The sequence below is a fragment of the Mixophyes fleayi genome, chromosome 7 (genome assembly GCF_038048845.1).
Source record: "Mixophyes fleayi isolate aMixFle1 chromosome 7, aMixFle1.hap1, whole genome shotgun sequence".
NCBI lineage: Eukaryota > Metazoa > Chordata > Amphibia > Anura > Limnodynastidae > Mixophyes > Mixophyes fleayi.
Genome location: NC_134408.1, coordinates 118,003,795 through 118,020,745, shown reverse-complemented (window position 1 = coordinate 118,020,745; position 16,951 = coordinate 118,003,795). Strand labels below are relative to the sequence as shown.

The 16,951-nt window shown below is 40.1% G+C and overlaps 1 protein-coding gene across 1 annotated transcript in view; it reads right to left on the bottom strand.

The window, feature by feature from the left end:
• Window positions 1-16,951, bottom strand: part of CERKL (CERK like autophagy regulator) — a 106,314-nt gene that overhangs the window by 14,762 nt on the left and 74,601 nt on the right. The window contains exons 4-6 of the mRNA XM_075180503.1: window positions 16,731-16,794; window positions 5,471-5,613; window positions 54-128 (exon numbers count right to left, since the gene is read on the bottom strand). Coding sequence (XP_075036604.1) covers window positions 54-128; window positions 5,471-5,613; window positions 16,731-16,794 — 282 coding nt within the window. The remainder of the gene's footprint in view (window positions 1-53; window positions 129-5,470; window positions 5,614-16,730; window positions 16,795-16,951) is intronic.

Below are 16,951 nucleotides of genomic sequence, written 5' to 3'. Positions count from 1 at the left end.
TTCCCTTGTTCAACACCTGGAATTGGGAAACTCTGGTAGAAGATAATTCTTACCCATAATGATGTGTAATGTTGCCGTTACCGAGTGTCTAATTCCATGAACTGAATAAGCCAGAACATTGGTGGTGCCTAAAAAACAGTAAATGCAAAATAAAGATATGGTACTATGTGTAAAACACCAATGTGTATCTCTCCACATTAACTCTTTCAGTGCCAGGACAACTAGGAACATTTTGTCACCAGTAGGGCCAGGAGAGTTTACACAGTTCTGATGGGCACATCAGCTAATTTATGCAAATGGAATGCAATTTTCTCTTTATATATTATGGGGTCATATTCGGACAGAAAGAGTTTGGTGTTGAAACACATTTGGTAAGCGATAAAGCCGCTATCTAAGGATGGCGTTGCCATTAGGTGAACCCAATGGTTACACGTATAGCCGTGTGTGGTGCTTACCTATGATGTAACAGCCAAGCCCCATACTTCCACTCCCAGGAGAAGAGGATGCCACCCCCCGTCTCCCACTTGCTAACTTAAGCTGGTTGTGGGGGACCCAGGGCTAGCGCATCCCCTGCCCTGATCTGCTGACCCTCCCATCACAAACATCACTGACACGTCCTGTGTTGAATCTTGATTTTATCGATGGCTTAAGGTTGACTATATGGTGCCTTTACCTAACTTGTTTTGTGGCTACTTTTCTTGAAGACAATTTCTAGTAAGGTCTCATATTCATTGCCATCAATTCTGTACATAGAACCTGCATTTTTAACACAAAATCAACACATGTAAAAGAATGAAAATAGAAACCATTGTTTCCAATGACCCATATCCCTGCGACAAGTTACTTGCATTCTGGAGTGTGGTGACTGGTTTTACTTTTCACAATGCTGCCTGCTCCACTCACTTGCATTTATCACAAGTGCACGCATTGGGGAGGCCTAAGTGAAATCAAATTACACCCAAACGCATGGAAAAATTCAATTACCAACCACATGTTGCGTCTGACACGCAGTTGCATTGTAAAATAAAATAACCATTATTGTGATGCATTAATTTATTCCTAGGTTAGCGGCTTTCACAATGTCCGTCTCCAACTGCAGAAGACACCATCGGGTATCACGGCATTATTAGCCTGTATATTAGCCCTACGGGAATGGAAGAACAAGGTCATGCATGGAAGCTGCAGCCAAGTAAGAGAGATCAGGCCAGAAAACCTCCAGCAGCACTCACAATCTGCTCCCTGACATGAACTATTCCTGGTTATTAAAGAATAACTCAACCGAAAAGTTCAAATATAACAGTAAAAATAAAAAGTTCAAATTACCCGTGGTGGAGCAATGCTATGATCTGGCAAGGCCTCCCAAAGCCCCCCATCTAAAAGAACCACTGATCCAACAGCACTCTGCACCCTGCTTCTAAGATGGGCCTTTAAAAACCAAGTATTGTTGTCAATGCCCAGCTCTATTAGCTCAAAGGAGATGGGCATTGACAACGTTCCATTCTTTTTTTTTTTAAAAAGAAAGACTGCCATGGAGATCAAAACAGTGGTGGACTGGTGAAGCATTCAGGGGACCCGGCTGGGTTACAGGTTTGCCGTACCCCAGGTAAACTGAACGCTTCATTTTAGTCTAACTTACTACACTCCATCCTTAAGTCCATTTTAGCCTTCAGTTGGACGTTCTCCATTAGGAATGATTCATTTATTAGGTGGTGATGACAGCTCGCCAGGTGACTAGCCACTCATTGACTAATCCGAACACTTACAGTTGAGCACCACTATACCAATCTACTGATGAATGCTCTGCACACATTGACCAGTTCTGTATTGTCATGTTACTAGAGAGATTCTAACCATAATGAAGCCTTTGCCACCTAATATCTCTGTAGGGGTAAATTGGAAAACCTCAGCGACAGATAAATTCCATGACCAATATAAGCTTGTACATAATGTAGCTGTGGATAGTATTGATGTCAACTCTCTTTGTTATCTAAAAACTGATATTTTATGATTATCTCATAACATGTAAAACATAAGAAAGCGGTACTATATTGAAGCATTGATACTTATTTAAACACATATGCGATCACAGCGTGTGTAATGCTAACACAGATATTTTTCATTCAAGAAAAGAAATAGTGCAGACAGCAAGCAGGGATCATGGTGCCAACAGGCAATTGCAAGACAGAAAGAAAGAACGTCCTTGGATGAAGAAGCACTTTCTGAGAACAATTAAGTTAATTAACTAGATGACATGAATATTCATAAGGCTGTTAATGTCTCCTACGCCAAAGAGGCAAATGTGATGTAATGAGCTGCCATTCAAGCATGTCTAAAATTCTCATGAAGATATAACCAACACTCTAGCGTTCTGTCTGGACCAGCCCCATGGAAATATTTTATTATCTTCATTAATTATAAAGTCACTGATGTTCTAGTACAATCTGCACACTTTATAATGTATATATATATATATATATATATATATATATATATATAGAGTAGTTATACATTTTACTGATGCTTATGCCTTTTTGGAGCCTGTCTGGCTGCTTATCTATGGATTCCACAGCAACAAATGCCAATGGAGATAGCCAACACAGTGTCTTCAGGCCTTGCCATATGTTCATGCATTAGCAATAAGTGACTGGACAGTCTTTGATTCCTTATACCACACATTACATGGCCTTTACAGGACACATTATTTTATTTTATTCTTTTTATTAATAACAAAGGGGTATTTTAATTTTTTTTTAAGCAAAGGCATATTGTCACCTGATTGACTGACATTAATTGATAGCAGAGATTGCTACAATAGTTTATGGTTTTAATTTCAATTCCTACAACAACAAAGTTGTAAGCAGAAAGAACTCAATATTATTAATGAGCGATTACACCAGAAGGCAGCCTACAATGTAACAGACATAGATCATGGTATCTCTGTGCAGGCTACGTGCAACATTTATCTAACCCGCCCACGCTCCGCCGTCATTATATTGTGTCATTGAGGTGTGTTGTATTGTGAGTAGACTATATATATTATGGATGATAATTGCGTTCTGGAATAAGATTAGGGTATTAGTTGATGAAAAATGGCAGGTAAACTCTGTAAACAGTTAGTAATCTTTAAAGAATCTCAAACATAAAAACCTGCCATATTATTTATTCATCTCTTAATATTCCTGTTAATAAATTACAATGGAAAAGAAAAATAGGGTTAGTGTGCCTTTAAATAATGATAATCCCAATATTTTATAATTTCATAATGGAATAGCAGTAATATAGTAATAACATCTATGGTGAAGACATGTCTGGGCTATGACAAACTATGGGGGGAATTCAATTGCCAGCGTTACTCGTGAGAATAACGCGGCCCACGTGCTATTACCGTTAGTACGATAATTTTAAGGTGAACTTCGGCTCGCGGCTCTTTGGCGAAATTCAGAGTTGAAATTACCGTACTAATGGTAATAATGCCTACCATTACTGTAGTAACTGTAATAGTGCGTAGGCCATGTTATTCTCACAAGTAACGCTGTCAATTGAATTCCCCCCTATGGGTTCTATAAACATTTAAGCTATTTATTTCTGGGCTCATTTATTGATTTAAAAAAATTCTTCAGTGACCGCACGGTCTAAAATGTTGGAGACTTTCCATCTCTATAACATGCGACTAAATTCAAAACATTTATAATGACATGTGAAGGTCAGATGACCACAAGCAAAAATTAATATAACTCTACAAAACCTGAATTAATTATTCTACTGCTAATTTTTTCAAGCATAATCTAATTTCTGAAGCACCCTTATAAATGTGTTATATACTAATGGAATTTTTTTTTATATAATTGATATTTTGAGCAATAACCTTTTTAAAGAAATGTTGACTAGATTATGAATAGTTTTAGTTAGTGGTGAAAGCATAATATTGTTAATTATTTTGAAACAATCGCTTACTATATTGGATAATGTGCCCATTAGTGTAAATTATAAAAATATTACAAGCAAAAATAAAACTGGTGTATATTTTAAACACATGGGAAACTGGATATAGATTGTGCATTCCAGCTGCAATCTCGTGTTTTTAATTAATTTCAATTTATATTATGGGGTTACTAATTTTACAAACCCAGATATGATCAGGGGGCTATAATCTGTTGGCATCTGCCATTACTAATTCTATGAGTTTACATATTCGTCAAATACACAGGGGGGGAATCTCATTCAGTGCAAGGTCCTGTAGGAGCCTCACGTGGCGCATCTCAGTTCTAGTTGAAATTTCCGCTCATAGAGGTGTGAGCAGAATTGAGCAGAGATTTCTCTACCGTATTAACCATTAGTGTGCGCAGCCGCACATCACACCTACGGGACCTTGCACTGAATAAATCCGCCCTGTAGTGCATTATGCATATATATATATATATATATATATATATATATATATATATATATATATTTCTGTATAAAAAACTATTTGTACTATTAAATATAAGTCTATATAAATACTGATAAAATTAAGCCTGTCATCACGGACCAATCATAAGTGTTTTCATGCTACACAAACCCCAGTGATTAGGCCGTCTCCAGTGTGCTTGAGAGACACTTTTACCCAATCCTAGACATGCACAGAGTTGTGCAGCCCCCTCAGTAGGGGATAATTGTAATTAGTTACATTTGTTTTTATACTATCACTTTGTATGTGCCAGAGTGATAGTTCTTAATTTTTTCATGAAATAATAAGAAGGTAATGCTCATGGATTGCAATCCTTTTTCTCTCCTTCTTTCTTCTGAGCATGTGTGGAATTAATGCGCTATGTGCACAATCTCTGGGAATCAATTAGCAGTGACAGAAGGCTTGCTGCCAGAAAAGGAAGAGAAAAGAAGACTTTACTATGTGAGTGGCTCATATTCATTTATCATCAGGGACGTGCAGACACTAAAGGTGGCACAAAATTTCAGTGAGAGAACGGTGCTTCCATCTCCAAAGACTTACCCACCACTCGTACAGTACTTGTATCATTATAGTAGTGCTAATAGATGATAAGAATGGGAGTGCGCTCATATATGGAAAATAAACATCCTAAATCAGAGAATATTTGTTTTGCGCCAATTACGGTTATCTGTTATCTGTTATTGTATTGTTATTATATAGGTGTCATGGCTCTTTGTGCTAAGCATTGGGCCGCAGTTGTTTAGCTTGTAGCTGAAGATGTTCATTGTCTTTGTATATAATGGCCTATGAATGAATATATCCGTAATCCACTAATGAAGCATATGACTGTGTGAAACGCGTTAGTTAGAATTGTAGGGTTGCGGCTGGGATGCACAATTTACTTCTGGTTCCGCTCTGTGGTTGTCTGGTTTACCATCTTGTTTGCAATTTCCTAGTGCTTTCTTTTTTGCTTATGTGAAATATATACAAAAGCTTGAATTATAACAACACATGTGTTTTATAAGGGACAAATACGCTCACCTGCTGGTATTATACCAAGCGGCAGTGATGCCCTGACAGGCTTGAAACTGGCATTTATATTTTTCCCAGCATCCATTTGGGCTCTGAGAAGAAGACCATGAGCAACTTCACTGACCGTTCCATCACCGCCAACACAAACGATTCTGTAGAATATAGTATAAAGATATATTCATTTTCTCAGCATTTTTTAGCAATATACAGCTGAGATTTATGAAAGCACAGGAACTGGAAATATATATGACAGACACATATTTACATATGTAAAATATTACCAGTGTAGTGGAAGCGTCATTTTTAAAATGACAAATAAAACTGATCGGTTTAATAAAAAGTGCCAAACTTGGAGAAAAGCGCAGTATTTTAAACTAATAATTCTTTTATCTCATCATACTTTCAAGTGATCTAAAGCCCATTCCGTAATCTGTCATAATAATATTCTGCGGCCTTTCTATAAATTATGGAGAGCTGGGAAGCCATAAACATTTGACATAAATAAAGTCATAATTTAAGATGTTGTTAATTCTCATTAATATGCAAGAAAAGTAATTACTAGCAGACATTTGAAAGTAAAATTTAGTTTTGATTGCTTCTCCACTGAGGTATCATTTATATGCCATGTTATTTGGAAATACATATTATATACTAAATAGCATTATTTTTTTTAAAAAAAGGAATATTAAATATACTGATGTTTTAGATTAGTGTTATAAATGCACAAAGTATGTAAAAACATCCATGAAAAACATGGTAAGATATTATACCCATATTATACACATACGCTTTGCACTCATTGTACAATTTGTGCTCATTTCCTGCAGTAAAAAGCAAATTATATAGAATAAAGATATTCAAATACATTTTTATTTATATTTCTAAAGTTAACAAACGTCTAGCACATATTTACTTGTGTTATTAGGTAGTCATTATAACATGTTGCAGACCAGGGATGCACACCTTTTTTTGCTTAGAGGGCCGCGTTGTGTGATAGTACTTATTTAAAGGGGCAGCAGCATAACTTAACCTAATTAAACCTGAAAAATAGGTAGAATCTACTACAGGAACAGAGGAACATCTTTGCACATATGTCATATTTCAGTTAAGCCATTCCTTTCAGCATTGATACACAGTCCTAATGGCAGCACAAAACGTTTGTGCACCAGAGGGGTTTGGTCAACCCATGTAGTGGATGTGTCCCTACCCTGTAACATATTTGGCCTGTCTCACCTCTGTAGCAACACATCCCTCACCCAGTTCTGTAGTAACACACTTTCACTTCCTCATCAGATGACATCGCACAGAGAGAGACAGAAAAAGGAATACCTGGGACCAGTGGTGGATCCGGGGGGGGGGGGGGGCAATCGGGGCAATCGCCCCCCCCCCCCCCCCCCCCTAGCAGGCACTTGTTGCCGACGGCTGCACAGTATGTGCAGGTCCGTTCGGCAGTGACAGTGTGCTGCCCCGCTGCTCTGATTGTGTTTTAAACACAATCAGTGTGCAGCCGCCGGCAGCCTTAGATGTCAGAAAGGGGGCGAGGCCTAAATCACCCCCCCTAAATCGCCTCGGGTATAGCAATTTTCTAGATCCGCCCCTGCCTGGGACAGAAATACCACTGTAGCATTTCTGTCCCTGGTCCACCCATGTGCTCTGCTAAAAATGTCTCTGCTGGGTGCTCATTGTGCACCAGCGTTGTAGACAATAGAGTAATATACATTATGGACTCACTAATATAACTTTGCAGACACACCTACAGTGGGAAGATACAGATATGTGTGTGCATATGTATGGGAGAGTAGATATTGTCTTATTCCTCACAAAACCACTGTCTCCTCTGTTCCCTAACTACACTGCCTGAGTGTCATTCTTGATTCCTCCTCTCTCTTTCACCACCCGCATTCAATGTCTTGCCCAATCCTGTCTCTTTCAGCTCCACATTATTGCCTGTATCAGACCCTTCCTCTTCCAGGATAACACCAAAACTTTTATTCACTCACTGATCATTTCTCGTCTTGACTACTGCAACTTTCTCCTTACTGGCCTCCCCCGCTCTCATACAGCTCCTCTTCAATCTACACTTACTGCTGCAACTAAACTTATCTATCGCCACTCCACATCTGCCTCCCCTCTCTGCCAAACCTTACATTGGCTCCCTGTCCCCTACAAAATCCTCTTTAAACTCCTCACCCTCATGTACAAGGCCCTCTCCAGCTTCACTGCTCCATACATCTCCAATCTCATCTAAATATATAATCCCCTCCCGCCCTCTCCAGTCGGCCAATGACCTTTCCTCCCCTCTGGTAACCACATCTCATTCCCTCATTCAAGATTTCTCCCGTGCTGTCCCACCTCTAATCACTGGAATGATCTCCCTCTCTCTATCAGACTAACCCCTAGCCTGTCTCTCTCAAATTGTCCATGAAGACCCACCTGTTTAGAAAAGAATACCAGTCCTCCACTTAACCATATCAACATGTAGTATACCTCACCCTCTTTCAACCTCCATCTCTCCCAATCTTGCTTCTTGCCCTCAGATTCCCTTACATTGGCTCACCCCCAAGTATCAACCCTTTGTCTCCCCTTTCCCTTTATATTCTAATCTCTAGTGAGTGCGGCCCTCTTCCATCCTGTTCTCATTACATAGAACATTTGCTCACCAGCTACACTGTGCACCTCCTTCTTGGGCTCTCTGCCCATTGACTCCAGTCCTCCATTGTCTTTGCACCTCTTTCAAGTGGCTCTACACCTGTTAGTTGCACCCACACCAATGGGCACAGCCTGTGCTAAATATACCCCTTGCTCTTCAGTAGCTGTTTTGAGAGTTGCAGTGTTATTTGTTTACTGTATTGTACTGTTATACCATGTACTGTCTGGTTGTTCTCCCTCTGTACAGTGCTGCTGGTTAGTATATAAAGCAGACAATTAATCTGGTTCTGGGTACTTTTTAAAGCAGACTTCTCATCTGGAGAGTAGTGAACAATAGAACTGTAGTTTCTAGTATGCAAAATATACTCCCTATCAGAATAATAGTAAGAAAATAAGTAGTAAAGTAAAACATTATTTATGACGATAATTTTCCATAGACGGCATAATTGATTAAGCATCAAATACATGGATAAAATCGTACAGAATGGCAATGTATATAATAAAAGGTATAAAGTCCTTGTTTGAAAAGACCAGTAAGGCATACAGTTTATAAATTACTAGACCAATAGGGGAGTAAATAAGTCCCAAAAAGATCCAACATGGGTAAATGTTTGCATGCTTGTTACTCGTAGAAGAAGAGACACTGGAAGCTTTCAGTTACATCAATCTAATTGATTAATTAATAGTGTCGGACAGGAAACTTTATATAGAGTTTCCTATTTTGCACTATTAACAAATCAAAGCACCGTAATATATCATTCTAAAGTATCTGACAGCACTTGGATGCTAATCCCCTATGAATAATGAGGTGGAAGGGAGGCCTGGCACTATCTGGACTCATCCTGCCAGACCTCTTTACCAATGGCGATCTCTCAGATGCCCAACACGACTGATCCTTACAAACGTCTGACAGTGACCCTGATTATAGAAGCAGATCCAGTCATTCAGACTCAGAATGTAAATGGCTGGTTCATTGCTTGATCACATTTTCCACCAGTTCCAGGATTGTTAGTTATTTTAGATCCATAGGTCTAATTTATTTACACTGCATATTGGTACACAATCTGCACTATACCATAGCAACAAAATGATACACGTAAGTTGATTGTAAAGCTTGCATCAGATGAAAGCTAATTGCTTAGTAAATACATCCTAATATGTTTTTAGTCTGCTTGAAAGGGCCCTTCTTAGACAACTCTTGGGACAAGGTGATGTAAAAGTATAAAATTCTGCATATATACTGCATACAGGGCCGGATTAAGGGAATGGAGGCCCCTGGGCTAAGGGGGCCTCCATTCCCCCGTGAGGGCCCCTCCCCCGTGATCCGAGCTGCCCCCCCCCTTCCCCCCTCCGGCACTTACCTCCTTCTCCGGCGCGCTGTACGCTCTTCACTGAGAAGATCTCGTGAGAGTGAGACTCACGATATCTCCTCAGTAAGGAGACTACAGCTCGCCGGAGAAGGATCGCAGTGAAAGTGCTCAGCAGCACCCGCCCCCGACCGATCAATACTGCTGCTGAGCACTTTCAAGGGCCCCCTGGATGCCATAGGCCCCTGGGCTGTAGCCCAGTTAGCCCCATGGTTAATCCGGCCCTGACTGCATAGATACTTTCCATATGAATGAGGTTTTTGGGTTAAATGTAATACCAGATTATGAGGTCCATTTAGAGTTGGATGTACGTCTTTTTGGGATACTACGTATGCGCACTAGAAAATGTGTACCTATACATCCCTATATAGTATTCTCGTATTGCTGACTTGTGTCTCCTTATGCCTGGAGAGGCGGAAATGGGGCGAGCAAGATTTGTTCTAGTCCAGTAATTAAATGTGGACGTATCTGCAGATTTGCCTTTTAGTAGGCGTATCTCTTTAGTGTGCTGGAGGGATGGTACAAGTATACCCAAAGATGATGAAGACTAATTGCTTCTGATTGGCTGGTTGTGTATAGACCTCTCCAGCTGATACTACTTAAGTCATTAGTGGCTGAATTATATGCAGTTGATAGACATTTATATTTGGACTATTGCAGCTAAGAATATTCCACTGGATTTTTAAAGGGGGGGAACAACTGCAATGGAAAAAATATATATCATACTAAGCAGAAAACAAAATATATAAAATATAATTTATTACATCTATTTTCAACTTTTAAAAGTGCTGTAGTATGAGTGTACAGTTTGTATATTCTCAACACGTTTACATGGGTTTCCTCTGAGTTATTATTATTATTAATTTTTATTTATAAGGCGCCACAAGGCGTCCGCAGCGCCGTACAGAGACAAACAAATTACAATACAATGGGAGACAGCACAGTACAGTAAACAGTAAGCACAGCAACTCAGTAAGCTCAATGCACAGCTAGAGAGGACGGGGAAGGGGGAGGGAGGATCCGCAAATGACGGAACCCAAGAAGGAGGGCGCGGAAGACAGGGAGACCCCCAGGGGGGAGGAGGGAGTGAGAGTGGACGTGGGGTGGAGGACCCTCGAGGAGGAGGGCTAAGTAGCTGGAGAGCAGAGTTAGAAGTGGTGGAAACAGGAGGAGAGATGGCCCTGCTCAGAGGAGCGTGCAATCTAAGGGGAGGGGTGGACAGACAGAGAGACGCAGGGGAGAGAGGGAGAGTAGGGGGACGGAGGCAGAAGATAAGGTAGGAAGTTAAGTGGGAGACAGAAAGGCTTTAATAAAAAGGTGGGTTTTAGGGCCCGTTTGAAACTGGACAGATTAGGGGAAGTTCTGATGGAGTGAGGGAGCTTGTTCAAGTGGAGGGGGGCAGCGCGGGCGAAGTCTTGGATACGCGCGTGGGAGGAGGTTATAAGGGGGGAAGAGAGGCGGCGGTCAGAGGCAGAACGGAGAGGGCGGGATGGATCATGAATAGAGAGGAGGGTGGAGATGTAGGGCGCAGTGGAGTTGGCGAGGGCCTTGTAGGTGAGTGTGAGGAGCTTAAAGAGGATTCTAAAAGGGAATGGGAGCCAGTGAAGGGCTAGGTAGAGGGGGGAGACAGAAGAGGAGCGGCGAGAAAGGAAAATAATCCTAGCGGCAGCGTTAAAAACAGGTCGAAGGGGATCGAGATGAGAGTGGGGGAGGCCAGTGAGGAGGAGGTTGCAGTAGTCCAGGCGGGAGATGATCAGAGAGTGGATAAGGCATTTGGTGGCATCTTGGGAGAGGAAGGGCCGAATGCGAGCGATGTTACGCAGCTGGAAGCGGCAGGATTTAGCAAGAGAGAGGATGTGGGGGCCAAAGGAGAGAGAGGAGTCGAGGATGACACCGAGGCAGCGAAGTTGGGGGACAGGGGAGCTAGAGGTGTTGTCGACAGTGATGGAGAGGTCAGAAGGGGATGAGGTATGAGAGGGAGGAAAAACTATGAGCTCAGTTTTGGCAAGGTTAAGTTTGAGGAATCGAGAGGACATCCAGGAGGAGATAGCAGAGAGGCAGAGTGCTCCGGCTTCTACGGTTAATTGGCTTCTGACAAAAATGAACCCTAGTTTGTGTGTGGGAAAGAATTTAGGTTGTAAGCTCCGGAGACTGATGTGAATGACTTCATCTTCTCTGTACAGCACTGCACAATATGTCATGACACTATCTAAATAAACTGCTCTACTGTATTAGCATCTACCTCCTCTGATGAGAGGCTATTCCACTTATCCACTAACCTAACTGGACTTTTTGTCCTCGTGTTTTAATACGTCTCTTCCTTTTAATTCCTTTGAAGAATGTTTCCCTCCTGTACCTTGTTAACACCCTTGATATATTTGAATGTTTCTACCTCCCCACTTTCCCTTCTCTGCTCCAAACTATACAGATTAAGATCTTTTAGTCTTTCCGGGTAAGTTTTGTGCTGTAGACCATGCACCATTTTAGTTGCCCTTCTTTGTACAGTCTCTAATGTATTAATATCCTTCTGGAGATATGGCTTCCAGAATTGAACACAGTATTCTAGATGAGGTCGTATCAATGACCTATACAGTGGCATTATTACTTCTTTCTGCTACTGATTCCTCTCCCTATGCAAACAAGCATCTGACTTGCCTTCCTCATTGCTTTGTTACATTGCTTACCTGCCTTTATGTCACCTGAAATAGTGACTCCTAGATCCCTTTCCTCCTCAGTAGTTTCCATTATAATGCCATTATTTATAGAAAACTACTAACACTGTTATTGTTGAGCGTAATTATATGTATCTCTACTGGATGTAAGTGCAACCACTAAGTAGAACCTATATAATGATACTCTAAAGGTAAATACAAAAATTGTTGTGTTAGGTTCTAGGGCGCATGAAGATGTGTGATTGCAGGTGTGTTAAAATTATATGTAATAAGTATCACTGTGACATCACAATGATCAATTCTGGCCAGAATAACATACAGAGTTATTACATGCATAAGCAGCAATATGTTGAGATGCTGGTAATATCGCAGGATGTAGACTGCGAGATGTTATGTATTTGTACACCTGACGCAGAAATGCTGCTGTGCTTTGAGTTGGACGTAACTTAAGATACTTGTGACGCAATAAATTCAATACTTAATACTCGTAAACATGGAATTTTTTTGTAGTAGAATTTTTATGCGTAGATTGAGGGTGTAACTGCGATAAACTATAAATGAGGCCATTGTGTGTAAGAAACTCTATTTGGGTGGTTGAGGAAGACACCATCAATTGTGAGATAATAATAAAGGTGCTCTTTTAAGTTTTGAGGTAACCACATTTGGTACAATCTGACTTCTTTCCGTTTTCCACAGTAAGTTGCAGCACAAATATATTTGTACATATTAAAATATATATTGCTTATTAGATTTCCATTTCTAGTCAGGAACTATTTATTACCCATAATATGGACTGTGTCTATGATTGACTGCTTCACATTACCTAGTGGTTAGCATTTCTGCCTCACAGCACTGGGGTCATGAGTTCAATTCCCGATCATGGCCTCATCTGTGTGGAGTTTGCATGTTCTCCCTGTGTTTGCATAGATTTTCTCCGGGTTCTCCAGTTTCCTCCCACACGCCAAAAACATACTAGCAGGTTAATTAGCTGCTATCAAATTGACCTTAGTCTCTCTCTCTCTCTCTGTCTGTGTGTGTGTGTGTGTGTGTGTGTGTGTGTGTGTGTGTGTGTGTGTGTCTGTGTGTGTGTGTCTGTGTGTGTGTGTGTTAGGGAATTTAGACTGTAAGCTCCAATGTGACAGGGTCTGATGTGAGTGAGTTCTCTGTACAGCGCTGCAGAATTAGTGGCGCTATATGAATAGCTGATGATGATCCTATACTTTATAAGGACACATAAATATGGTAAAATTAGGCATTTAACTCACATTCTTAAAGTCTAGTAGATGCACTCGTAAGATAATTAGACTCAGATAATCGTCAGATAATCTTCACCTTTAGCTACCCTTTACTTGTAGAACACTATGGGGGCGATTCAATTCTGCCACGAATAACACGGCGTAAGCAGTATTACCATTATTACAGTAAATCTGAATAACTACCCTTAATACGGTAATTTCAACGCTGGATTTTTACTGGAGTCCAGGTTAAAATTACCGTATAAAAGTTAATACTTTTAACGAAACGTTATTTGCGGCAGAATTGAATCGGCCCCTATATGTTCATAAATACTCAGTGGCCACATGAACTTAACCCATAGTAAAGGGGGGCTCATTAACTTCAGGGTATTTGAGGGAGTGGCCAGGACCTAGTAGGAGACCAAGAGGGTACAGTATAGCTAACAGTGATTAGGTGTAGGAAGCCAAGGTTAATGAAAGGCAAAATCCAGAAGCAAGGTCAGTCATGCATTCGTCAGAGTCTGGCAGTTACTAGTCAATTCACTGAACAAAAGACAGCACCCGTCACCGAATATAACCAAAAATAATGTTAGTGAACATCCCTTTCTGACAAGTGTTCGTTTGGTGTCAATTTCAAAGTTGCCAGCAGCATTCATGAGCAAATAATAGTAATAATAATAATAATAAGTACCATGGAGGTGGACTGGTTTTGTGTGAGACGCTTTTTGACATCTCCAACACAAACCTGTAACTACGTTTTCTTCTTGGGCACATCTTTATCAGTGTACGTTTTGGATATTTGGATTATTATAATATTTGAATTAATCTTATCATGGAAGAATAAATCACTTACCTGCTGTAAAATTACCATTTGTTCAGCCTACACTTCCAGGGGACAGACTCATCATAATTGCATAGTTAACGACAGATCTTAGACTTGTCTATGACCCTAAGCATCCTGGGGGAAACAGTTCAGCAGCCCATTCGTGCCATAGCATCTTTTACAGCTAATTAGCACAAAATAGGCAACTGTAGCATATATAAATGCCAACAAAGAACTCGAGTGCAAAGTGTAGTTACTGCACATTAATTTCTCCTTTATTGCAAGTTTTCACTTAATCATTATATTATTATACTTTTTGCCTATTCGTACATAGATTCTGCAAACATCGTCAGCAATATGTAAATATAAAATAATAAAAAGGACACTAGTTTAGCTGAGAGGACAAACCATACTTTTGCAAATTCTGCACAAAAGAAAACAATGATACACTCTGTCTAATAAGGAGCGTAATTATGGAAAAATTCATAAATTTACACATTAACTGTTTTTTTGCTGGGATTATTTAATGTTATTATGACCTTCTTTTTCAACTTTATTCTATAAACTGAATTTGCTTGGCACAGTTATCACATTATATGAACGCTTGGAAAGGCAACACCATAAAAAACAAAGCATGCCCCCAAAAAACAAGATGAAAATGTGACTTAACACAAACAAAACTTTTTTTTAGTAACAGTTTACCTTGGCACCAGCTTTTAGAACAGTCCCCCATAGTGTACCGTAGGCTGAGTTATAATAACTAGCAAATAACTCATTATATTCTCTGAACAAATATACACAGGAAAAGATTCTCATATGAGCACTCAATGCGCCATTAATTATTTGTAAGGTAGGCATGTAAACATTAGATCAATACAAATGTTTACTTTATTTATTTGTGTTTGTTTTAATTAAAGTACATTTATTGATATTGAACTAATGTTTAAATGTCCACCTTGAAAATAAGTAATGTAGCATTGAATACTTATATGAGAATCTTTTTTTGTGCACATTATATTTATTTTTTCTCAACACCACCCTTTGTCCATATTTAATATTTAATGTCATCATTTAGGCTTTTACAGCATTAAAAATCTTCTTAGCATATAAATAGATTATTTATATATATATTCAGACTGCACTTCAGATTTAAAATACTGAAGTAGCAAATAGGACAGTAACCAGCAACCCCTGAGCTGCATACCACACGTTACTGTAAATGAATTCACAGTGTCAGGCGCCGCCTTCGCACCCCACAGAGGTGCCGGAGACGATCGCCTTCTCCTGCTGCACGCTCGCGTCTCGTTGCTAGGCAACGGGACGTCCTTCCGGGCTGAGGGCGCTGCGCGCGCATGTGCAGTGTCTCGCGTCCTGTTGCTAGCCAACGGGACGGGACGTCAGCTCTATTCCTCCGTCGGCAATCAGCTGCTCTAATCGCCGGAACCTCCGCCTATCAGCTTTCATTTGGCTGTATTTAAACCTCACTCTGGTGCCAGCAGGGTACCAGAGTATTGGTTTACTTCCTCAGTGTTCCTGTGTTACCTTATTATTTCTTGCTATACTGGTTCCTGACTACTCTCCTGGATATCGTTTTATACCTCTCTTCCCGTCCCCCACCATTCTGCTGGTTACCTTTGTTGTACTGCGCTACCGCTGGCTCTGACCCGGACTGTCTGACCATTACACTTTCACTGCGCTGGTTACTATCTGGGAGAACCATGACCTGTGCACCTCACGCAGCAAAGTGCATTATATTTCGCGCCTCCCAGGTTAGTAGTGCCAATACCAGTCAGTGATTATCCCTGTATCAAGAGCATGACACTCAGTACTTCATACATGTATCTTGTTGTAACATGCTACAGCATATAATACACCCTCCAAATGTCCAGCATATAATACAGCCCATCCATTATCCAGGAACACAATTTCCATATAGCCTATGATATAAAACAGCCAACTGTGTACAATATAAAACTATAAACAAATAACCTAGCCCAATTTCCCAGCATATACCAGTCGCTTCATCCTGTCATCGCATATATCGTCATAAATTTATCATTATCATTATCTTTTATTTGTAAGGCGCCACAGGACTCGGCAGCACTGGTCAGTCAGAGTTTCATATCATAAAAATACAATTGCCCCCGACCGATCAATACTGCTGCTGAGCACTTTCAAGGGCCCCCTGGATGCCATAGGCCCCTGGGCTGTAGCCCAGTTAGCCCTATGGTTAATCCGGCCCTGGGTATGGTGAGAATGCAGCCCATCTATTCACTGGGAGCCAGCGACATGAGGTCTCTTTATGGCTTTCTCTACTATACATATACAACTGGTTTATTATCAACATTGTAAAATTAGTGTACGAGACCCAGCAAACAACAATGTTAAATAAATAAATAACTATATGTATGTATGTAGATTTTTTTTAAATACTAATAATAATGCAGTTTTCCAACATTCTAGATAGCTTCCAGTAAGCAGTGCTAAATCACTTAAAGAGCTATTAGTATGTAAACAACATACCCGTCATATTCTTGGAGTTCACATTCTTTAAGTAATGCAAGAGCATGTCCTTTATATTTAGTTTCTACAAGGAAGAAAACAATACAACATTACAATACAAATGTCTTTGAACAACATTTGAGAATATTATTCAGCAACATTTATGAATATGACTTTGTAATTTAATCACAGGAAAATATCCAGTAAAAAATAGTAACAATATCAGTAACATTTTACTTATG